We start from the raw sequence: 24,348 nt of genomic DNA, 5'->3' as shown, positions 1-24,348 counted from the left end.
CCAATCACAACACGACAGAGTGACACCACACTGGTGTAAAATAAAGCTTCCATACTTTATTCCAAACGTATAGAATACAATAGCAAGTGAAGAGTGGCAACAAAATTAAAGTGCCAAAAATGTATTAAATAAGCCCGTGTAAACAGGTTTTGTTGTATACATTCATTTGTATGTAAAATGAGTCAGGCTAGACACTACTCTGACACATTACTGCCTCTCAGGTTTAAGCCTAAATTGCACCTATAAACGAAAATTCAGTGTACCTGTCAAACAGTTCAAACTGAGTGGGCAGGCAACCAGTCATACTGGGGTGGCCCTTGGGGTGGCCAATAAGATTTCAAGGGTGGCCTGTGCCAAAACAGACCATTCCCTACTAGACACGCCCCTGAGCACCACACAGATGAACTATCTCAGAACAGAAGGCAGCAGTCCGAAATAACAGTGGAAACCAGCAGGTGGAGCTCATCAAACAACGGGCTAGCAGCAGTTGAGTCATAAAGAGCTGCGACCTTCTCAGTGGTCCAGTCAGATGACAAGTGTGACCATGACGTCACTGTCCCAACATCTAACTTTTAACATGTCTGGTATGTCCTCCCATGGGACTTTCTGTTAATTCACTGCAATAATGTATGTTTCTTTTCACCTCTGCCAGAATGTCACAGTGAACGACTCCTGTCGAGGATAATCATTAGTGCCACTGTTGACTTTCCTCTCCACCCCTTGGGTATTGCAGAGGAAGAGTGACGCCTACATCGCACCATAGCTAATCACGGAGGTACAAGGTCTTACTCAAGAGATGGGAGAGCCTGCAGATGACATCATGCAGCTCCATGGACAGCTGTCAGGATGAGTCAGGTGAATGTGGGCAGACTGAAAGTCGCTGTGTTCGTAATGTCAGGGAACAAAATCCTCCTTCAGTGAGGGAGCTTCCAATTTAGTCAACGTCAAACTCTGAGTAACTGCTCTGACAGGAAGCTTTGATGTACAGTAATTTCCATGTCTTCGAAACAATAGATAACACAATTATAAAAGAAGCTCACCTGTGGCTGCAATCACGAGTGTTTCTCTTATCAGCATGGAGCGGTGCCAGGACTGCCATTTGATAAGACATTGTGTTTCCTGAATAGAAATGTAAAACTAATCTATAGTATTACTAAGTAGAAAGCCCAGAAAAAAAATGTAATAACATAAAACATATGCTTTTTGGAACATAACATTATAATAATGAATACAAAAATATCTTTTCTACTTTTTTGGATCTACCATCCACACACTACATATTTGCATGTGCTCAATTATACATTCAGTGTGTGACAAACATGTGCACTTCCTCTTAATGAGAAGGAATTATTTATAGCATGCTGTGCTCTTATCATTTGTCGGGCCCAACAGGTACAAAAAGATTGAAGTTCAAGGACACCCCAAACTTGTCCTCCCAGCAAGCTGTTACTTGGACAAACATTCATCATTCAAGCACGCAACTGCACCACATCTAATCCCTCTTCACTACAGAGTATTAATTGGATAAACAAATCTCTGCAACACTACGTAAGTGGCAGTTCCTTCTGTGTCTGACTGAAATTAATATTACACACAAGATAGTTCACTGATATATCTCCGTTTGCAGGAATTTAATATGCCTATTTAATGCATGACCCTTCAGTTTCGGCATGGTCAAAACTCTATGGAGAAAACAATTACTTGGCAAATTATTATTGCACAAAAAACATATTCAGGAGTGTCTTTCTGGAAGATAATTATATTCTGAGGCCTTCATTAAGAGCTTTGTGAGTGCATTTGTAAGCTCATTCTCTTCAGGACTGTAATTCATGCTGCACTGGTGCAGCTTCTTAATTAACACCTACTCCAGCCAACAAATAGAAGTGTGTTAGTTGTACTTGCCTGCAGAACAAAACACCATTGTTGTTTGTAATGTTCTTTGTGGCTACCTTCTTGAATTGCAGATGACTGTCTCCTCTTTTCTGCTGTATTTTTCTGGACGTATATAATTGGAGTTACGACCTATCGGCATGCATTGCTTTTTCATATTTGATTACATATTGCTTTTGTAAACACACTTATCTTTTGCCAACGAGGTTTACTGAGCACACACAGCAGTGGAAAAGGTGCTAAAAGGATGCAGGCTGAAAAAACTTAATGACAAAATTACTAACTGTCAGACTCTTTCCAGTGACTTTATATGAGGTAAAATCTATTAGCATGGTACTACAGTTTAAAGAGGCAGTGTATCCTGTGTGTGTGTGTGTGTGTGTGTGTGTGTGTGTGTGTGTGTGTGTAAGGTGAAAAAGTGAGGCGGGAGGGGTGGCACCTGGTCTCCTCAGATAATCTATTTATGGCTTTCACACTTCATTAGGCCCGAACCAAAATACTTGGCTCTTGAATATGTTTATCAAATATCCCAATGTTATCAGTCACAGCTGCAACAAACCATAAAAGTGTGACATCTGCATACTGATCACAGCTTATATAGTTTTTCTTGACCTTGAAATTGTAAAATGTGTGACATCTGCAAGCCATCTCCAGCTATTTGAATAAAAAGTCGCTTCCGAAATGTCAGGCACTGCTGTAGATAGATGTTTATTATATATTAATAAAATATGAGAAACCCAAGCTACAGCCTGCTCATTGTGCATGTGCACCTGATGCTGTGTCGGGTGACTTGACACTGTCTTCCTCGGGGGTCTTCTGCTGAATTTGTTTGCCCAGCATTTGAACCCAGTGACTTATAAAACAAACATAATCTTAGTTAATCATTAGTATGGGATGTGTGCAATAGTAAATTATTTCTGGGACACTGCTCTATATTTTATTAAAATATTAAAGATAAACAAACAGAGGGAACAGAGTGAGCCATATGGTAGCAATGAAGATAGACTGCAAACTACTAAATAAATAGTTTTAAAATCTGGAAACATCAGAGACTTTGACAGACCCCTTTAGACTGTAAATAGACAAACAAGAAAGTAAGGTAACTTTCAAAATGATGCATCTCTGCCTTTACAAAATATGATACATATTCTGTCAAATAACTGCATGTAGAGCAAAAATACTTTGAAGATTACAGTCACTTGTGATTTGAACAATTTAGTAATGGTAAAAAAGTGGGATTTTCCACAAGGGGATACATATCGCTCGAGAATGAAATCCTGAATCTAAATCATTTTTTATTGTAGTGAACAAAAAAAGAATATGCTGTGTTATGGGGTTTAGAGCATATTATGTATGATCCCATTATTCCAAGGCTGGAATAATGGGATCAGTTTTTGATTAATTTGGGTTGCGGGTTTTGACACGGTACAGCCGGACAGTATTAGAAAACTGAAGAGAAGTGACAAAGGCTCAATTAAATTCTTACAACAGAGAAGAATTGAAATCCCTCAGGGGCAGTTTGTTATTTATGACAGATAAGGGGGGTTGCGAAACATGGAAGGCACTTTAAATTGTTTTTTAAGCACTGGGGAGAGAGTTATGTTTTTGATTTGGCATAGGAGACCCAGTAAACATGTCAAGAAAACATAACTTGCAGATATCCTAACTTCATCATTGGCAAAATCCTCTTTGCCGTGATCGAGTAAAGTCAGACTAACTTGGTTTACTGAGGTTGCTAACACTTGAAAGGAAAAAAGTAATTTCACCTGTCACGTCGTAGCAAGTAGCAACAACTTCATAAAATTAAGTAAATACAGTTTTTTTTTCACTTTACATATAAAATAAACATAAATTAACATGTATAGTTATATTTACTTTATTTTTTCAGGGTTTCTAAGATGATTTTAGGTAAGATCAACATGTCAGATTTTACAGTGTAGGAGCTGCCACAATTTTAACTTCATGCTCTTTCATGATGATCTCATCCCAGAGTTTGACAACCCTGATGACTTGTTCCTTCTTCAGAATGCAGACTGTTAGGAAGGTTAAACTGTTGCCCCACAGCCTGGCCTGGTGGTAGCTACACTGGATTTATGTAAGCAGTAATTAATCCATATATGGACACATACAGTCAGCGCCACGCCCAAAACACCTCCTTGTTTTGTGGACTTGCTGTGTCCTGTGGTCGCCCTGCCCCGCTGCCAGGAAGTTCAGGAACTCGGTCACCGCCCCAGCCCCCCTCTGCCTCATCCATTGTTGGGCAATAGTCTGCGCCATCGAAACAATCTTAACCGAAACTTTTCAGGTAACTAACCGCCGAACATCATTTCAAGCCACTCTTTAGCTTAACTTTCTCTGTTTACTTCAATACGAAGTACCGTGTGAGGTTAGGAGGACAACTAAACTGAGTCAGCGAGGGGAGGAAAGGGAGTAAAACTTTTGAAGCAAGGAACTCCGTAATTCCCATTCCTCCATTTTGAACTTTTAAACTTCAGTTTTCTAGTGGATTGTTTCGGTAAGTTTACAATATTTCCTTACTACTCTATTTATGCCGCGGAATAGTTACTCGGACAGCGCTTTAAAACGAGGGTTAAAGTTTCGCAGTAAGTTTGGCAGCATTAAAGTGGGCTTGTGGAGCTAGCGCTGATGTTTGTTGTGTCGGTTAGCATTAGCATTAGCAAGGTGCAGTGTTTGGCACACTGTACGTTAGCAGGTAACGTTAACACACCGTACGTTAAGCTTAACTAGCTCTAGTGTTGAGGATGGCCGATTACAAAGAAAACGGCTATCGAAAATAGGTTAATTTGATCATCACCGGTTGTAAAGCACGCACAGTCGCATACTTAACTTGCTACAGTGGCGATTAATGTTGATTTAGCCGGGTCAAATCAACGTTAATGTAGGTAAAGTTAGCAACAACAGGTGCAACTTAAGCTACTTATCATTCGTATTAGCGCCTAGCTAGCGTTAGGTGTCCGACCCACCCTTTAGCTCCTCCACTAGTAATTAGTGCTAGTTTAAACGTATTATTCTTTCAATACGGGCTTTAGTTCTTTGAAAAAGCCATTTTGATTATTTCAAAACACAGTCTTGCTGATATCTCTTAGGCCAAAAGGTTTACTGTGAGTTTGCCGAGAGTTTAAAGGGTAATTTCATCAAAATCATAGGCGTCTACTCCTAGTGGTATCTAGCCTTGCAGATAGTTTTAGTTTCAGTTGACCAGATTTTGAGATATTTGTCTCTGATACTTTTTCTGCCACACCCATACTGAGGGAGTGAGCGTATTTTCACATGCGCTGTCACAGTGACTTGAAATAAAAACAGTTTTAATGTAACTACTTCCCAGACATTGTCCACACCTCAGCAAACGGCACCAAAACTATCTGCATGGTGAGATTCTGCTGGGATCACACATTTAGTGATGTATTATACATATTATGTATATTGAATGACCATTTTGAATTATAGTGGATGAGAAGTCTTACAGTGGTTGAGAAGTAATTGTAGAGCGAAGGTCTTTTGAGTAGTTAGAAAGTGCGTTAAGATTTTTGTTCATGATAAAATGAGTTACAACTGCTTCAGGCAATCTGCATCCATCCATACTGGCTGGCTTTTTTAGATTAAAAGTTAAAAAGGGGCCATAGATCATAACAAATGTACCCCCATCCAAATGCAAACATTAGTCAGGATTTTGAGGCAAAATTGAAAGCACACCCACCTCATAAATAATGGTTCAATATAACATTTAGGGAGTCATCATTCACATGACCTTGTGGTGTTGTTAATATTTTAGCCTCTTTGTTAACATTGTAGGCTAAGGGCTATCTATGGCATTCTTCTCATAATGCAGCTGACCAACTTTTCAGTTGAGGCCCCTCAGCCCTCAGGGCCCGCTGATTATCCCTGCTCCTCCATGTTAGATAGCTAATCAATGGAGTTGCAGTCGCTGCCTGAAAAGAGAAATCGAAATTGGGCTACAGTGCTACTGTGGTCTGCCTTTGGCAGTCATTCTGCGAGGGATGGAGCATTGCTGGCTCAAAGAAATACCTTAATATTTTGACCATTGTACCAAGTTTTAGAGACTAGGCTGAAAATCATAAAGAAACTTTAATTTAGCAAGAAAATGTTTCATTTTTCTTGGCAAACTAGAAATCTGTCCTCTATAACATACAGCTAAAATAATCTCAGATGGATGTAGATATTCAATGTTTTGGAAGCAGTATAAATTGTTTTTTATTGTTGCATCTAAAGAATGAGATTGACTCAGCCCTGGTGATCTGTTTCCGTGTTTTTTTTTCTGTCATTTTCTTTATCCCTAGATTTCCAGACACCATGACAAACATCAACACAGCTAACATCAACTTTAAGTGGGACCCAAAAAGTCTGGAGATCCGTACTCTGGCAGTGGAGAGGCTGCTGGAGCCCCTGGTCACCCAGGTAATGTAATCACAGTGTGCATTTTTATTTAGAATTATAGGACAAGGTCACATAACTCATAGGTGGCATGGATTCAGACTCTTTGGTTACAAAAATCCTTTAAAATACCTTCATTTAAATGTTTATATTAAATGAATTTTAAAAAAAATGCTAATTTGAAGAGAAGAAATTACAAGCATTTGCTGTCAATGATATTGCAGTGCTACTGTTTTCTAAGTCAAAAGAGCTGTTGGCAAAACTTCAGTCTGTCAAATACCTCTGAGATCCCGAAGCAGCATCTTCTGAACTATTTTGTATCCCTGCCATAGGTCACCACTTTGGTAAACTCCAGCAACAAAGGCCCGTCTAACAAGAAGAAAGGACGCTCCAAGAAGGCTCATGTTTTGGCGGCATCTGTGGAGACTGCCACCCAGAACTTTCTGGAGAAAGGAGAAAAGATCGCAAAGGAAAGTCAGTTCCTTAAGGATGAGCTGACTGCTGCCGTGGAAGATGTCCGCAAGCAAGGTATATTGAAAATACATACTGCAACAGCGTGTGGCTTCTGGCTTGCACAGAGTGCTTCTTAAGATAGGAGGGATGATAAATAAACCATAAGCTATGTACATATCATCTGCCCCTGTGGAAGACCTTGAAATAAGAATATGCTCTGAGCCTGATAGATTTCCTTTCGCTATGGGGTATTCAGAGAAACCCATTAATAGAGCCTTTTCATTTCAGCATGGAGACGGTTCACTTTCATATCAGCCTATACATTGTCATTACCTTGTCTTCTAGTAGGATCCAATTTAACCCTGTTTCCCCTCAGACCTGTGTTCTTGTGGCCCAGGTTAAGGTTGCTTAGAAGGCATTTGCACTTGAACATCACAAACCTCAATCCTTTCAGTCTTTACTGTTATGTAATGTTTCCCCTCTTCTTTGTTTTGTGTTTTTGTATGACAAAAAGTGAGAGATCGTTAATAGTAGATGTAGGTTTAAATCATTAGAGAGAAATAAGGGCGATTATGAGGAGTATTGATTTATCATTTGCGTTGCTTCCTGTGTTCCTTCAGTTTGGACATTTTGGTTTGATGTGACTTGTAGAACAAGGTGCCTTACTTCCCTATCTACTACAATCTACGACTGATACAGGAAGAGAGTATATTGTATATAGAGCAAAACCAAAACACATCTAAGTCATTACAAGATGATTGCATCATTCTTGTACAGAAATCTGTTGTTTAATCAAGTATCGCTAAGGATTGAAACAATAGAGAAATGAGGTTAAGTTCTCAGTTAACATGTTTTACGAGTTTTATTCTGATCTAATGTATAATGTATGATGCACAACATCAAAAAATCACCTGCAATTTAGGATCATATTCTTTGATTTAAATCATGTTGTCTATCACTATAGTAGTGCCTTCACCCTTTTGTTTGAGCGGCGTCTGACCTTTAACAGACCTTTGTCAGGAGTAGGAGGGCATGTCAGCTTGATGTACTTGTGTTATCTCGTTCAAACAAATGGCAAAAATGGATCCTTCATGGATCTTTGTGTCAGTCTGGAAGACATATTAGTTTGTAGACCCTGCAGCTAAATTTGTCTATCATGATGATGACAAAGTCAAAAGTGAATCGTCACACACTATGGGGTTTGTCTTATCTATGAAGATTATTGAGCGAGCGTGATGATGGTAGAGATTTGTCTGGCATTCTGCGTATGAGGTTATCTGCAGGGTTTCTTAGTGGAGTAGCATCTCGAGCATCTCGAGACTAAAATCTACCATCAACTCATCAGTCAATTACCCAATTAAATTACCATTTGGCTTGCGATAGCAGATTCCATCATCTAACAATCACACTTGCAAGTCTCATTTATTCCTCTCTGCTCTGGATATCGGACTGTCTTCTGACATAGTAGCAGACCACTGAGACCAGGGAGCTATGACTTGAGGGTGGCTGTTATCACCTTGTGAAGCGACATCTGTGTCACTGTGTCTTTTCTCCCCAAATGCCCAGCGAGTTAGATGTCCCCCGCTCGAGCTCCGCTCTGAGTAGTTGGGAGGTAGATGACATGTCGCTAGATAGCCTGCGCAGTGCTCAGTGCCCAGGAATGTTACTGTAGTTGTGGTAAGCTGTCACTGGGCTGGAATTCACTGACTGTTGTTAGCTGGTGCCTAGGCCTGGCTGTCAGCTATGCCATGCTGCTCAGTGGAGCGTGCTTAGACTGATAATACGGCTATTGAGTAGAGTAACACCCCCCACCCCCTGGATTCAGAAAGCATTTTCCACCCAGCTGTGGCTTACCAGCTGTTTAAATGGGAGAAAAATGTCTGACATGATTATTATGAATTTACATACAAAGCATGTTGAGATGGCTAGTATACCAAGTTTTTCTTACTCAAATCATTTGAAATTAATGGACTTAATGTTGTTTCTCCACCCAACATATTCTTTGAATATTTTCAATCCTATATTATGTACCATATACTTCAACGAAATCAGAGGAGATTTCTCTCCCCCTTTTCAAGACTTTCTCTTAATGCAGCCCGTCCTGTCTGCTCTTGTCCTTGTTCTCTCTGTCTTGCCCTTCCCTCCCTGTCTGTGTCTTTGTTGTCCTGCTGTTTGGTGGGCTTATTGTGTGATATACATTTTAATCATTTCATCATGCACTTGGTGGGCCGCAGGTAAGCGTTAGATGGATGGAAGTTTATTAAAGGAGCACTGATCACTATCTGCCCCCTGAAAATGGCCTTATTGATTTTGTTCACAGGGGGGAATAACAGCCTTAAGGTGTGGACTGTGTTTGATGTCCGTGTTGTCCATCATTTGCACAAACTGCTTTAGCTCTTTGTTGAGGTAAAATGTTCAGAATCTCTGTGAGATCTCTGTTCCATAGGTTTGATAGTGCAACCTTTTTCCCTCTTGAAATCTTGACTGGATTTACAGGTTAATTGCAAAATGCCCATTTGGAAATAGAATTTCTTTACAGGAATTGTAATGGAACAAATACAACTTTTAAAGTCAGTCAGTTGTTAAAGTAATTGAACCTCAGTGTCTCAATGTGAATATTTGATGCTTTACTCATTTTTTGGTACCCAGATTTAGCTGCGGAGTGAGTGCTCTTTAATTTCATGCTACTCTTTGATACATGGAGATGCAGGCATGCAAGCAGTGGCACAGAGGAGGAGAGAGGAAAGACCTACACGGAAGTGGTACATTTTCAGCTCACAGCAACTCAGTGCGATACAGTCATCAGCTTTTGTTTGTTATCTAGTGTCTGCAAAATATGTTGTTGCACATTTGCGACAGTTTGTTAGCGCAGTAAGCTTGTGTACTAGATTACGTGAATGGTGCTGTCACACCACAGAGCCTGTTCAAACTGTGTATGGAAAATTAAATGATTGTTGAACAGCTAAATTTGAGGCACAGCCATATTTCCAGCTGTTCTACTATTTACAGAGTTAAACCCTGAAATATAGATTCAGAAATAGAAAAATAGAAATCTGAAGCAAACATTACAGGAATAAAGTAAGGAAAGATTATTATACCATGCAATTAATGAGAACTCAGATTGATACCATGATACTGTACACAAAAGTCTACGAGTTGATTAATATCATGACATTGTGATGTCCTGAGTTTTCAAATCTTGTCATCCATAGATGATGTAAAATGCAACACTGCAATTGCAAATGTTTTTCTCTGGTTGGTAGGACTGCTTGCACACATCGAAACCTCTGATTGTTGAGTAAGTGATTGTAGACCTTTAGTAAGTAATTGATGAAATGTGCATTTATTGAACTGAAAGTGCTGGTGGGCATACATGATGCTGGCGTTAGCAGAGGTTGGGGGATGTGTGTACTAGCACACCAAGCAACATTTATCAGGGTTTCTCACAGGTTGTCAGTTTACTTTCCCCAACGAGGGGGGCTGCTTGCTTGTTATTGATGTTTCATTTACTGAGTAGCTTTTTTTTCTGACACTGAAGTCTCTCAGTCCAGTCAAGCTTGTAAACATTGGGACATTAGCTTACACTTATTCCTGATTGGTGGAGTTGCATTTTATACAGTCTCCAGCTACTGCTACTGATTTGGAGTACTCGAATGGGCACATATTTGATGTGTCAAACAATAAGTCTTGATTGTAACTGAAGGCTTTAGTACCAGTAACCATTTTTTGCAACATAGTGCTAGTAATTCATACATAAGAGGTTAAAAACTATAATTAAATTTCTTCACCTGTAGGAATTTTTATTCATTGCATAATCACGTCCACTGTTGGATACACAAAATAAGTCACGATACTTGACAAGTAATTTTTGAAGAACTAACATGAAAGTCCATATTGCTGCTACTGTAGTTGCAAGGTGATTATTCAATATATCATAATTTTTCAGTCTTCTTTTTTTTCTTTCACAGAGTTTGATGAGAAGATTTATAACACTTAAGTGAGGAGCTGGAAGCAAATAACCTAGCATAAAGATTGGAAGCAGGGGATTACTAGAATGGCTTGATCCTAATTTTCTCTTGAAAGTTAAAGGAATACGTCACCTGCAAAAGGACTTTTTGTATATCTGATTCACTGTGTGTTTCAATTTGCAAAGAAAACATTTTTTTTCTGGCATGCCTCCACAGTAAACAAAAAATCCAAAAAGGTGAACATTCTTCATGTATTGAAGTAAATGGGGACCACGTTTAACAAAAGCAAAATTATGTCAAAACATCTCTTTACAAGCTCTCATGCAAGTTGTGCAGTATAATTCAATTCTTATTTATCCAGTCATGTGCCCAGTCCTTCCCAATCATGTGCATTTTTGCAAAAACATAACGACTCAAAACAAGTCAGTCCAAACAGTGCAAGCAGGGCTGATCAGCATGTCCAGACAAGCACACGTGTTTGAATTTGCTCAAGCGGAGCTCACACACAGCTGCATGCTCAAGTCAGGGTGTGCTACTGTAGGCAGAAGTGTCAAAATTGTAATGTTTTACCAAAAATACATGATTTGGAAGCACTGAGCATATGACTGGATAAATGTGACTTGAATTATACTTAAAGAGTTGTGTAAGAGTTTGTAAAAGAATGTTTTGATACAGTTTTGCTGTTGTTAAAAGCAGCCCCCAATGAACTCAGTTTCATGAAGAATTATCCTTTTGCAGGTGAAGCATTCTTTTTAAGAGCAAATTTATAAACTTGGTTGGACTACAGTCATCAAAATAAAACATTCAAATGACAAATCCCAATTTGCAAAGCAAATGCTGAAATTCAGATCAATTTAACATTTCTGAGAGGCAACATGAAGCAAGTCATGTCTGCATTAATGCAGGCTGCATCAATGCAAGTCAGCGGATAGATCTGAACATAGACAAACAAAGGCAAATGTGCTGTAGATGATGCAAATTATGCTCAAGTTGAAACTGTTTCTACTCAAGTGTAACTATGTAGTTATTCTGAGTTCTGTGACTCAGTGAATGTTGAGACATGGGGGCAGAAAGGAGATGTTCTAAAGGAAAAAAACAAACTGAAGTTCCTGATGAATTTGGGAATCAATCTTTCTGAGCTGTCACACATACAGTCGCCTTTTGTTCTCACAGCAAGCATTATTTGGGGGGGGGACTCATCCATTGACTGCTTGTGGCCAGACCACAAAAAAAATATTCCAGAGCTCAAAGCCATGAAGTCACTTAACGTTGTATCTAAATACGGCTTCCTGGTTATCTTGGAGTGATAGCGTACACTGACACTTTGACGGCACTCAGCTCTTACACTGTAATGTTCTCATAGCCAGTTCATAAGATTGAGATGATATTGAGTTCCACCCCTCATGTGCCTTCTTGCTTTATGAAATACCATGCTGCAGTATTTGTTTCATCCCTGCTAACATATTTTTGTCTTTGAAATAATAATGTCTAATAATAATTTTCTAAGCTGCCTACCCTGTTTAGGCTGTGGTAACTGGAGTCAATCCAGGTACACTTTTGGTAAAAAGGGAAGTACATCCTCTAACATAGCACATCTATTTAGGTAGTATTGCCAAAAGAGAAGAGCTGCTCTATGTGCATGATTGTCAAACAGAAAGTATTAACAAGATGAAAACAACTGATGAGAATGAATGGTTGCTAAATAGTTTTCAGTTGTCTTAAATTTCCAGAGCACATCTCATCGCTGTAAGAAAATAATTCGTGTTACAGCTTGTCATATATATTTTTGTCTCTGTACCAGAGCTGTATCAAATCATAGGAAAGCGGACAAAATAAGTACTTGTCTCTTTTCTGGCTTTGGATCTCCAATACATACATGGCAGTTTTAAGGCATTTTTTGGAGTTTGAATTTGTCTGTGTCTCCACTGAAATAAACTACTTACAGATTTACTGTCTTGTTCATAATGTGAGCTTACAAAGTCTATTTGTGTGCCCAGTCAACTGTGCAGGCCCATCCAATGTAGGACAAAGCACGGTGCTGGACAAACCAGACAGTGAGCCCTTTGTCGTGGCTTTGACCTCTTTTCTTTTTTTTAGAGGGCTGTGTGTGCATGTCTGCGTGCAAGCAGAAATCATTAATGGACATTGAAGAGGTGTGTGTGTCTTTGTGTCTCTGTGTGACACGTGCTGACCCTAAGCAGGCAGGGAAAATGCGTCAGACTGTTGCTTTCCTCCTGCACACTCCTCTTTATCTCTGAAGACTTATAATGCAAGTAGCTTGTAGCCTGGAACAGGCTGTCTGCTCTCAGATGTAGACTACTACTACTGCTAATACTGTAGGCTAAAAATACCACTGCTACAACTATTTACAAAACTGTTCCGTACATGAAGAAGTGTCTGATTGAATGGATAACAAAGAAAGGCAGATCATTGCATTGAAAAACAATCATTTTATTTGACTTTGCCAAACACGGATAAAGATATATATATATATATATTACTTATATATATATATATATATATATATATATATATATATATATATAAATATATATATATATATATATATATTTATATATATATATTAAATATATATATATATATATATATAGTTTGTGTCTCATATTTCCATATCACATCCTGTTTGCTCAGCATATGCCTAATGATATAGCCTATAAATAATACTGCAATATTTTTTGGCCTACCACAATACTAAACTACTAAATAAACTACAGTTTCACTAAAGCTGAATAAAGTAGCTACTATTATGTAAATAAACTTCTGTTACAATAAAGTAAAATAAAATACTTTAATACATTTAAAGTAGTGTTTTAACAAAATTCTCTGGAATACTATAATTACATTAAATAAATTACTGCTATGATCAAGTTAAACTACTGTTACAATAAAGTTAAATAAACTACTGTTGCAATAAAGCCAAATAAAATACTCTTACACTAAAGTTAACTTAAATACTGCAATTATATTAACTATAGTTCAGTTATAATTAAGTTATTAATCTACTGTTACAATTAAGTTAAAGGAAATACTATTATAGAGTAAAATAAAGTACTGTTGCAATAAAGGTTAAAAAAGTATTGTCATAATGAAATAAATCAAAGTGGAACCACTGGTGCTTTTATTTTGAAGCACCTGGCTGGGCTCGGGCTGGAAATGTTTTGCTGTGACTTTGAAGCTTCCGTTCAATAGTTGTTGTAAGCAGTTAGTGAAAAGTTACACTGTGACTGTGGCACCACTGAGGATTTATTCACTGTAAGCTGAAAACAACACAGCAGCTTTTCAGTTCATTTATTTATATTACTTGCTAGTCTTACTGTTGCTCCATGGTTATAAAATATTACTAAATAGTCGTGGTCTGGAGCCCTGCAGATACAAAAACACAAGCGACACATGCTCACACTGTTGCCCAGGAGATAGTGGTCTGGATTGGCAGAGGAGTGTGCGAGACATATCATGTTTGTAAGTCTTTCTTACCTTTTGTATGTGTGTCTGTGAGAGAGAGTGCCATAGTTGAGAGCCAGAGAACCGAACGCCAAAGCAAGTCTCATTCCAGTTGCTTTAAAAATGGCATGACAGTTTACACTTGATGTCCACATTGTAGTCATTTTATACACCCCATGTGGAACAAGACATTGTACATTGAATAAAATCAATAAATCGCCCATCTCTAACAGTAGGATATTTGGTCTGTAATAGTTGCAAAAGATGAAAACACTGCTGCCTTTTCACAGACTACCAGGGATTAAGTACACATATTAGCATTATGAAAGCTTGTTCATAGTGCACTTTTGAACCATGTATTTGAAGTTCAAGTTTAAACCTTGGAGTCACAGCAGATGTTTTGTTTTGTCACTCATTCTCAGGAGAGTCGATGCGTCAAGCTTCTGGAGAATTTGCAGAAGACCCTTGCTCGTCTGTGAAGAGGGGCAATATGGTTCGTGCTGCCAGAGCCCTCCTGTCAGCAGTGACACATCTGCTGGTGCTGGCAGACATGTCTGATGTCTACAAACTTCTACTGCAGCTTAAACTGGTGAGATAGTTACACTCTTCTGCATATTATACATTACAAACAAGCTTAATTATAATTGTAGAAAACCAGATTATTCTACTTAGTAACCAGTGCTGCGAGTTTATATGAGTCGTCTGATGAGAACGTACTTCTGGGTCTAGACTGTTGTGTAGGATGCTTTGACCAAATAGGCCAGATTTGCCAAAATTTCTGTGCTTTTTTTGAACAGAAGAAGGGATGGGTGTCAGTTTGAATGGATGTTGCCTTTTTTTTGTCAGTAACTTATATTTAAAGATTAAAATCATGCTTGAATTTCTCTGGGAAAAAAAACATTTAAATGTGTCAAACAAAAAATGGGTCCTCTTTGAGTCTTTTTTATTTTTGATTGAATTCCAAACTGATATAATTTCAGATGGTTTATCACGTCTCAAAAATTAAGATGACAAGCTACAGCAAATTAAAATCACAGCTCGGTTGATTGCCTTCAGTTAATTGCAGTTTTGCACATTGTTCTTCGAAATGTTGATGTGTTCAGCCCTAGCTCACACCTGGTCATTCTAAATAAGCTAAATAACTATAAATGGCTTGTATTTTATGAGTTATAGCTCAGTATTTTCAGAACTGATCATTCAGTTTATTTAAATTTGCAAACTGGCGGTAAAGAACTGTATTTTTCTCAAGTGATGTCTAACTTTTTCAACCTGCCCAACACAGGTGGAGGAAAATCTTGTGAAAGTGCGTAATGCGGGAACAGAGCAGGACCTTGGGATCCAATATAAGGCCTTGAAACCAGAGGTCGACAAGCTGAACATCATGGCCGCCAAGAGACAGCAGGTAATGTACAGTAAGCAAAAAAGAGAGACAGGGTCAGATTGTGGGAGCAGAGGAGTCTGGTGGATTTAATTGGGTTGGGAGGTTATTGGGCACCTGAATGGATGTTAGTGGTCTTGGCACTTAAAACAAAACATGCTCTTCAACCCACGTAGCAGTAACGGCAAGTGAAACATTGACAGAGAGTAAGCGAGGAGAGTGCCTCACGCTTTAGCTGGACGATTAGATGCAGTAAGCATGAACAATCTTCTTATTACCAATTGCAGTGAAGTGGGCTGAGAGTGCAAAAAAAGAGCATAAAGACCTGACTCTAAATGTGACAAAACCAATTTCCTTGTGATGAGAAATGGCACATCGTTTTTTCTCCACTATGATAAGTGGCAGTCAACAGTAAAGCACATTTCATGATGCCTTTTCCAGATGAAATGACTTCATAAGCTTCTTGGTGCAGATCCAGGAGATGCACACACCTGCTAATTACTGGAAAAGAAGAAAGCTTGGTGAATGGAGTTTTTATATAGATATACCTTTACATCTCACCGTTATTTTTTAAGATTATCATCGAGCTAAGTGCAAACAATACAGTATATATTGTAGAAATATTTTTAAGCTGTCCTTCATGCTGGTTTAGATGTCATGTCTGGGTGTTTAGGTTTTCTATAGGACCACTACAGTAAATAATGGATCACAATTAGGGATTTCTTTATAGTATAAACTTTTAGAAATCATCAAATACAATCAAACTGCAACCTTGTTTGAAAGTAAAAAGGAATGTGAGTCACAAATGTTTGCTTTCTTTCAGTCAAATGCCAACCTACTACACATGCTAATATTATTATGTAAATTAAAGCTGTATGATTGAATGGGTTTAAGTTTCCATATCCTAACACCAACTTTCGCCACTAATTTCGCCCCCTGGCCATATTATATGCAATAGCGTTCCTACAAACTTCATCTAGACACTTTTAGATAAGTTAAATATGAATATATAATTTTCTTTTTTTCCAGTTGTTACATTACACTGAAAAAAATGACAGTGATGTAATTGCATCAAGTCAAAAAGTTGAGGCAGTGATGAGTGGCGGCTACTAATTTTGCACTTAAGTAGTATCTCACATTGCCTAATCCAACCCATGACTAGACAATTCATGTTTCCTGTATAACTCCCCTTTTAAAATGGAAAACTTGCCAGAATGATCACTGATTATCTTGTGAGGAAATTGCTTTTACTTGTAATTGCGCTTTTTTATGGATAGCAAATATGCTTAACCAAAGTAAATGCAGGAAGTAATGGGGCTTAAAGACTGTGTTTTCTCTTAGAGCATGTCTCAAGCAACAGTGGAAAAAAAGCCCTGGGAGTGTTCCATTTGGAGGGGAGGCTTTCGTTTTGTGTATGCAAGCTGGTTTTTTTATGCCATAAATCTATGCCAGTGATCACTATCTTCTCTCCTCTCTTCTATGAAGATGTATTTGCAATATAATGCTGAGGTCTGAATAGCAACGCATTAATTTGCAAAGGCATATTATAATGGCCTGATTATGACTGTGTTGTGTTACCGCAGGGGACAGAAATAAATCTGGGTCATCCAGAACAAACTCTGTCACACTTAGTGTCTCCATAAGGGCATGACAGGCCCATTTTGAATCTAAAGTACATTACCACCCAGCCCCCTGTAAGTATCCCATCCTCCAATTTAACCCTTTATTCATTTGCATCCTTTTCTGCTTTACTTTCATTTCATTCTGCCAGGAGCTAAAGGACGTCCACCACAAGGACCAAATGGCTGCTGCTCGCGGGGTGCTCCAGAGAAACATCCCCATGCTGTACACAGCGTCTCGTGCCTGCCTGCAGCACCCTGACGTGGCAGCCTACAAGGCTAACCGTGACCTGATCTACAAGCAGCTGCAGCACGCGGTCTCCGGCATCTCCAACGCCGCTCAGGCCACTGCCACTGAGGACTCAGCACTCAGTCAGCCAGCAGGGGGTGGAGAGCTTGCCTATGCCCTCAACAATTTTGATGTAAGTCAAATTAGTGGCTTACAAGTCACAAACCTTTTACCGTTTTTTCACATGTCCAGTCACACATCCACGTATCTGCTAGATTAATACAAATATGAACAACAAAACCATATTTTACCCCACAACAGTATGGCTCAGTTCCAAAGGTACGATTACAATATTTATTAACAAATGAATGGGAGCTTGTTCAGAAAGGTTACAGCTAGGTCAGATTATGAGTGTCTAGAACTAACAAAACTGAATCATAAAATGACCAAAAACCCTTGAAGGGCTTGGGGTCGAGGTGGAAATTAGGACAAGATAAGCGGACAAATTGGGACATGGCTTTGGGGTACATTGAATATGTTCTTGAGTCACTGCTACTTCATTCCTTGATTTGCTTCTATGTCAAATGAAGGAGATTTGCACCGCTCAAGCTTTCAGAAAGCAACATAGTCTAGACTGCACTTATAAATACATCAGGTTAACCACTTCTCTGCTGGTAGTTACTGAGATTTACTCTACTGTTGCTGGGTTGGTTGGCCCTGACGAACACAGCTAGGGCATATTTTATTATTGTTAGAAAGCATGGAAAACTGACACAATATCTTCGGCCCTTATATTGCAAACAAAAGTGGCCCTAATTTTGACATTTAACTCAAGGTACAATTTTAATCTGTTAAAAGCACTTTGCATGTTGCTGTCTAGTCTCTTATATTTTCATTCTTAAAAACTTTCTAAGTCTGAAAGTCAGTTAGTGATATCCATTGTTGGCTCAAACTTTATGCAGCATGTTCCCTAAAATCCTCAGTTGACTCAGATGAACTAGTTTTTAGTTTTTTTATGCCTCTGTGCCTGCGATTATGTTTCCCACTCTCATAAACACAATATCTTAAGAACCTCTTGAACGAACCTCCTCAAATTTGGCAGAAACATTCACTCAATTTTGTAACTGATCAGAGTGGTCAAAGGTCAAGGTCACTGTGACCTTGCATCTGTGCTTTTCTCAAGAACGCATTATTTCAGGAATGCTTTGAAGGAATTTCTTAAAATTCAGCTCAAAAGTCACTCAGACTCAAGGATGGCCTGATTAGAATTTCGTGGTCAAAGGTCACTGTGACCACACAAAACATGTTTTTGGCCATAACTCAAGAATTCATCCACTAATTAACACAATTTCACTTGAATGTCTAATAGAATAAGATGATGAAGTGATGACATTTTATATCCCAAAAGGTCAACGTCACTTTGGCATCATAATGTTGCGCAAAAAACATTTTCTGGCCATTGTTCAACATCATAACATCACATTTGGAGACACTAATGTTTGGTGCCCATCCTGAAACTGTGGTGATATATTAGGTCCTTGGATGTGTGTGAAACATCTATGTTTTAAAATATGATGATTGCTTTGCACCAGCACCCATGTTTGAAGTAGTAACTGTCATGGCTACATATAAGTCTGAACGGACATGATGTAAAATCTAACTGCAACTTGACTGTTTCGCAGAGACATACGACCACAAGGCATGCAACTCAAATTTTCATAGAGATGTTATTGGATTAAAACTGCCCTGAGCTGGATGAAGGACATGCTGCATATTTTTTGGACCATATTCAGTAAAAGAGAGCTGATAATAAGATAAATAAGATAATAAGATAAATAAGAATATAAAACTACAAAGGTATATGAAACGTATGACAAGTCATCATAATATTGACATGAAACAGCATCAAGATAGCAGCTGGATAAAACACTGCGCTAATCATCTTAATGCTGCCTGGGGTGATAAATGCAAAGATGATTAACCTGATATTGTTTATTTTTACTGCTTCTGACTTCCGTCAGACTTGCAAGGCACCTTTTTATTTACAGGGGATTTGTTAATATTCACACAGCTTCCAAAGACATTGAACATATCCACAATGTCAACTTGGCATTAAGGGACAATTTTTTCCATTTTGTAGATGTATCACTCATCTTGCATTGATCAGCTATTTAGTCATTTAGCAAATAGCAAAGTGTAAATTGATGTGTTAATCCTGCAGTGACATTGTTTACTTATGTGACCAATGCAATCTGCATGCTCATGATTTATGTGCCCATGGCCATATGATGTACTTTTTAATTACCCATGGCCTTTTGAGGACATCTCAAGGTGGTTATTGCAAACCAAGATTTTTCTGTTGGCGGAGCATGGGATGCAAGTTTGTATTTGTTTTGGTTTAAACAAGAGGGGAAACTTCCTTTGTAGTTAATGAATGTTTATCATAATTACTTAAAGATAGGATCTCAAGCAATTAACCGGATGCCCTGTTTCACACATGTAATTTGCATTTACATGTGTAATTGTGGATGTTAACAAGATGACTGCTATGATGGCATCTATGTGCCTGTCGCTTTTCAGGCAATGCTGCTCCTATGGGCAATCACAAAATATGTTTGACAATTTAAATTTGTACAGTTTGCCTACATGGGTTTAAAGCAGGCATGTGCAGAAATCTAGAAAAAAATCTTTGCAGAATTCAAAAATACACCCTCCTCCTGCAGCTCTTTTTCCAAACCCCTCCCACCAGATACCACAGGTATATGCACGTTGTTGCCTTGCACAGTTACCCTGTGCTTGCCGGTCGGTCTCCTCCTGTTTATTAGATAACAAATGAGACGGTACTTAGCTAGCTAGCCACCCGCCTCACTCCCCACAGCTGGAGATTGTTCCCTTAGGAGGAGAGCAGGCAGCAGCTTGCGAGGTGGACTTTTGGTTGGTGGCTGTAGCAGCTCAAAAACAGTAGGCTGGTTGCCAGCGGCAGCTCCATTAATCTGTGTAATGGCAGCAACAGAAAGTTTACTGATCTGGCAGTGAGTCAGGGCTGTCTGTTCCCTTGAGCTTGGATTTGCACTGGCTGGATTTGGGCTGGCTGGATTTGGCTTGCTGTGTCCGCTAACTGGTGGTCTGTCTTTGGAGCTGCTGCCCACTCTCCTCCTGGGGAGTTGATCTGTAGAGCCAGAAAGTGAGGTGAAGGACACACTGTGATTTGAGGCTCTTGCTAACGTTAGCTACATTAATGTGAACTTGGCTCTGGTTAGCTGGTTAATTAATACTAAACAATTAGCAACATCCTCTGTGCATCTCTGAAATACTTCACTGATATTGATATATTGATAAGTGTTTTATTTAGTTTATTGTCATATTCTCTTCCAGACTCTTGTTTTATTTAGTTTGTCTTCTTTTATTGGTTCGCTAATATTGAAATGGCTGCATTCTATGCAAGACTCTCCCCCAATTAATCCATCTTTCACTGACATGCATGCACATCTGCATTTGTAGAACAGCCAGTGGGAATGCACTCTCTCTGAACTGACCTGTGTTTGGCCACAGTCTATATTCATGGCCTTTTCTAGGGCCTGACAACAAAGGGAAGAGAAGGTGCAAAAGTCAAGTGTTCTCTCGGTCCACTTGAATTATAATACATTTTACTATTTATTATGGGATTTTTGCCCAATGTAGCCAAAGTTTGACTGCCTACCTGAGCTTTAAATGTTAATACTGTATGTTATTTATTGTATTCCTGCCTCTAAACATATGGTAATGGAATTCTTTTTGTATCTAACCTTAATTAAACTAGGAAGTCTCTTTAGGTACATAATCACTTTTTCAAGAGCAACCTGGCCAAAATGATGTCAAGTGGGTATTACATATTGTAGTTACATGCTTAAGTTACCTGCTAAATTGCTTAGCCCTGTTTCTGTTAGTAAAAATGCTTCGGCCCACTTTTTAGATTATCTCTTTGAGTCAGTAGCCCTTAGCAAAACCCATGAAAAATTTACATAAGTTAACCTTTTTTTTTTTTTAATATAAAATTTTAGTCAATACTCTTAAAGCGTCCTTCATCATGTAAACATTTACTTCCAAAGTAGTCTAAATACTGAGTATATAAAAAGATGGCATTCAGCAAATTTGTATTTTCAGTGCAATGGTAACCTGATGGCCTGAGGAAGACTGTTTTTGTGTACTTGATGTGGCAGTTTGCTTCACTCACAAGATTTTGCCATTTTGAGAGTTAAGACAGAGCTTTGCAAGTTTTGTATTCAGGAATGGACTGATGTCTGGCCACTCAGGCTGAGTGGATTACAGTCATGGAAATTTATGTTACACTGTTATAAACTATAAAAGCTTTTCTCTCTGACAGATGGTATGCCAAATGATTAATCTACATAAAACAAGTGTCAACAATGCAGTCTGTCAGAGCTGTTGTATCAGTTGTTGTTTTACAGGTAGTCATGCAGAAAGTCACTCCCCCAAAAAACTCATATGCAGGCCTTTTCCAGACTGGCTCCTTTCTGATGCCCAATTTCAAGTGCAAGGCAAAAATTAGCAAATGAGTCAGCCCCCCCCCCAATTCTCTCTCTCTCTCCCTCCCTCCCTCTCTCTCTCTTTCCTCCTCCGTGTCTCTCTCGTGTGCCTGTTGCCATAGTGATATGACACGCAAGCAGAGGAGGTCAGATGAGACGGAACGGAGGGGGCTGGAGGTGGCTGTGATAGAGGGCGGGCTGCCTAATAAACCACAATTCTAACAGATGAATTGTTGAATATTTTGTAGCAATGAGGCATCTGAAAAAGCCCAGAGTTGGTTTGTCACCGGGGGAATTGGCTTCTCTTCTTTAGCTGCCACAAGCATCTTGGTGATACCTTAACCCTCTGCAGTACCTCTTCAGCATGTCAACTAGTTGCCTCTCTCAGCAGGCTTGCCCCTGTGAAATCAGACATTTAAGTGTTCTCTCTCATCCTGCAGATATAAAAGAGAGGACAGTGGTGTACTACAGCACTTCAGTGACTCAGAAGAAAGGTAGCAATGGCTATAAAATCAAAATTCCTTCACAAAAGGGATTATATATTCATAAATATATAATTACATATTCATAGTCACAGCTGTTGTTTTGAAATGGATCTTGTAGTCTACAATCCAGACATGGTACTTCTGTTTTACTTCTGTTTATTTTTTTTATTCAATCATTAGGTCTTTACAAATATTTTTTACTGTTATTGAGCTAACATTCCAGATGATTAGTTACTTTTTTCCCTTATTTTCTCTTCCTCACCTTCTGTTCCTCACCAGTGCGAATGTAAACTGACTTTTCCCGACTACAGTTTTTGGATAAGCCATTTTATTTTTATATGAGTGACATGGATATAAACAGGCCAGTCATGAGTTTAATTTTGAGAAGCCAGTTGTGTTATGTCCACAAGACAATGAAGTTGTTTTTCAGCTAAATGTGTACATTGCACAAAAACAGGATAGTCCTCAAAGGCTAAAGTACTGCATTATTCATGCTCTTCTGACTACAAATTTTGTGCTCAGAAGTATTTATTTCCTGTTTTCATGCTTTTGTTCATCGGGGTCATATTTGGATGAAGGACATGTTGCTTTGGTTTTGAATTGAGTGTTATTCCTCTTTACTTTTTTCCCAAAACATTTTTAAATATTAGATTAAGGGGATTTGTCATTTAGCTTTTTCTTTTATATTTATTTATTTTTATCTGTTATCTTTTGTTTTTGTTGTGTTTTCTTTTGGGTGCTCAATGAAAAACAGCAGAGAAGCATACAGCTACTACTACTACTAGCATCATGATAATATTTATAGTAATAGTAATAATAAAATCAGGGCGAGTGATGCCCTGCTCATCCAAAGAAAAGCATAGCAGGGACACAGTCAGGGGACTCTAGAATGGGTCAGCAGGGTCAGTCCTGTGGAATCACTCATGTTTGTGTTTAATTTTGTAGTTATTGATTTAAAATCTAAATTACTTTTATTATTGTTATAATTTTTGCCTCACTTTATGCTGATTGTGGGGCAATTTCTTTGAACTGAGGGCAACGGTGAGTTACTGTACCTTGATTCCCTGGTCACTGTACCTGTAACTGGTCAAGCCAGGTATCTGCCAGAATATGCTGCTACATTACTCCACTGCTACTAGAACTGAAGGCCAAGTTATTGTCTTTTGGGCCTGTAGACACAAAAGAGACAGCTTCACACACTCTTCCCTTCAGGTTTTCCAGCAACCCTGTCAGTCTGTCAAATCAGCCCTCCCCTTGCCTGCCAGATCTCTCTCTTTGGGCATGTAGAGGAAGAGATCAGTGCACTGCAGTGACTTTTAGCATTTTTTCATCCATGTTTAATTTCCCCTCTGACCCTTTCCTTACAGAAACAAATCATCGTGGACCCCCTGGCGTTTAGTGAGGAGCGCTTCCGTCCCTCCCTGGAGGAGCGCCTTGAGAGCATTATCAGTGGTGCTGCCCTCATGGCCGACTCTTCTTGCACACGTGATGACCGCAGGGAGCGCATAGTGGCTGAATGCAATTCTGTGCGCCAAGCTCTTCAGGACCTTCTGTCTGAATACATGGGCAATGTAAGTGTCTCACCTTTCCTACCTATTGCCATGCCACATCCACTTCTGTATCCATAACACATCAGCACTCTTAATTAAATTTGATATTTACATTTTGCCTTTATTTGACTGTTGGACCATAAAATTTTGTGATGTCAAAAACAAACAAGGTCTAAAAATGAAGTTCAAGAGATCTCAGTTTCTGCCTTGATATACTTAGAAAAGACAATTAAGAATTACTTTTATGCTGAACCTAATAAATAAATGCATTTTAGATGAAGTTAACTTAATTCACAAATACTGTCATACTTGTGCAAAGAGAAATCCACATGAATATCAGCTCTTCCCTGTAAAAAAAGCCCTGTGGAAAAAAAT

General features: G+C 38.8%; 1 protein-coding gene across 2 annotated transcripts in view; it reads left to right on the top strand.

Annotated features, from left to right (window-relative positions):
- The first annotated feature begins 4,088 nt into the window (after positions 1–4,088).
- ctnna1 (catenin (cadherin-associated protein), alpha 1) overlaps positions 4,089–24,348 on the top strand; it is an 88,855-nt gene continuing 68,595 nt past the window's right edge. Inside the window, exons 1-7 of one of the 2 annotated variants that reach the window (XM_042493563.1) lie at positions 4,089–4,195; positions 6,210–6,327; positions 6,636–6,831; positions 14,609–14,775; positions 15,469–15,588; positions 17,336–17,605; positions 23,791–23,994. In XM_042493563.1, the coding sequence (XP_042349497.1) occupies positions 6,223–6,327; positions 6,636–6,831; positions 14,609–14,775; positions 15,469–15,588; positions 17,336–17,605; positions 23,791–23,994 (1,062 nt within the window). In that variant the 5' untranslated portion in view covers positions 4,089–4,195; positions 6,210–6,222. The other variant, XM_042493562.1, reaches the window with a different exon arrangement.

This window comes from Plectropomus leopardus, chromosome 9 (genome assembly GCF_008729295.1).
Source record: "Plectropomus leopardus isolate mb chromosome 9, YSFRI_Pleo_2.0, whole genome shotgun sequence".
Lineage (NCBI taxonomy): Eukaryota > Metazoa > Chordata > Actinopteri > Perciformes > Serranidae > Plectropomus > Plectropomus leopardus.
Note: the sequence above shows the minus strand (reverse complement) of the source record. Positions and strands in the feature narration are given on the sequence as shown.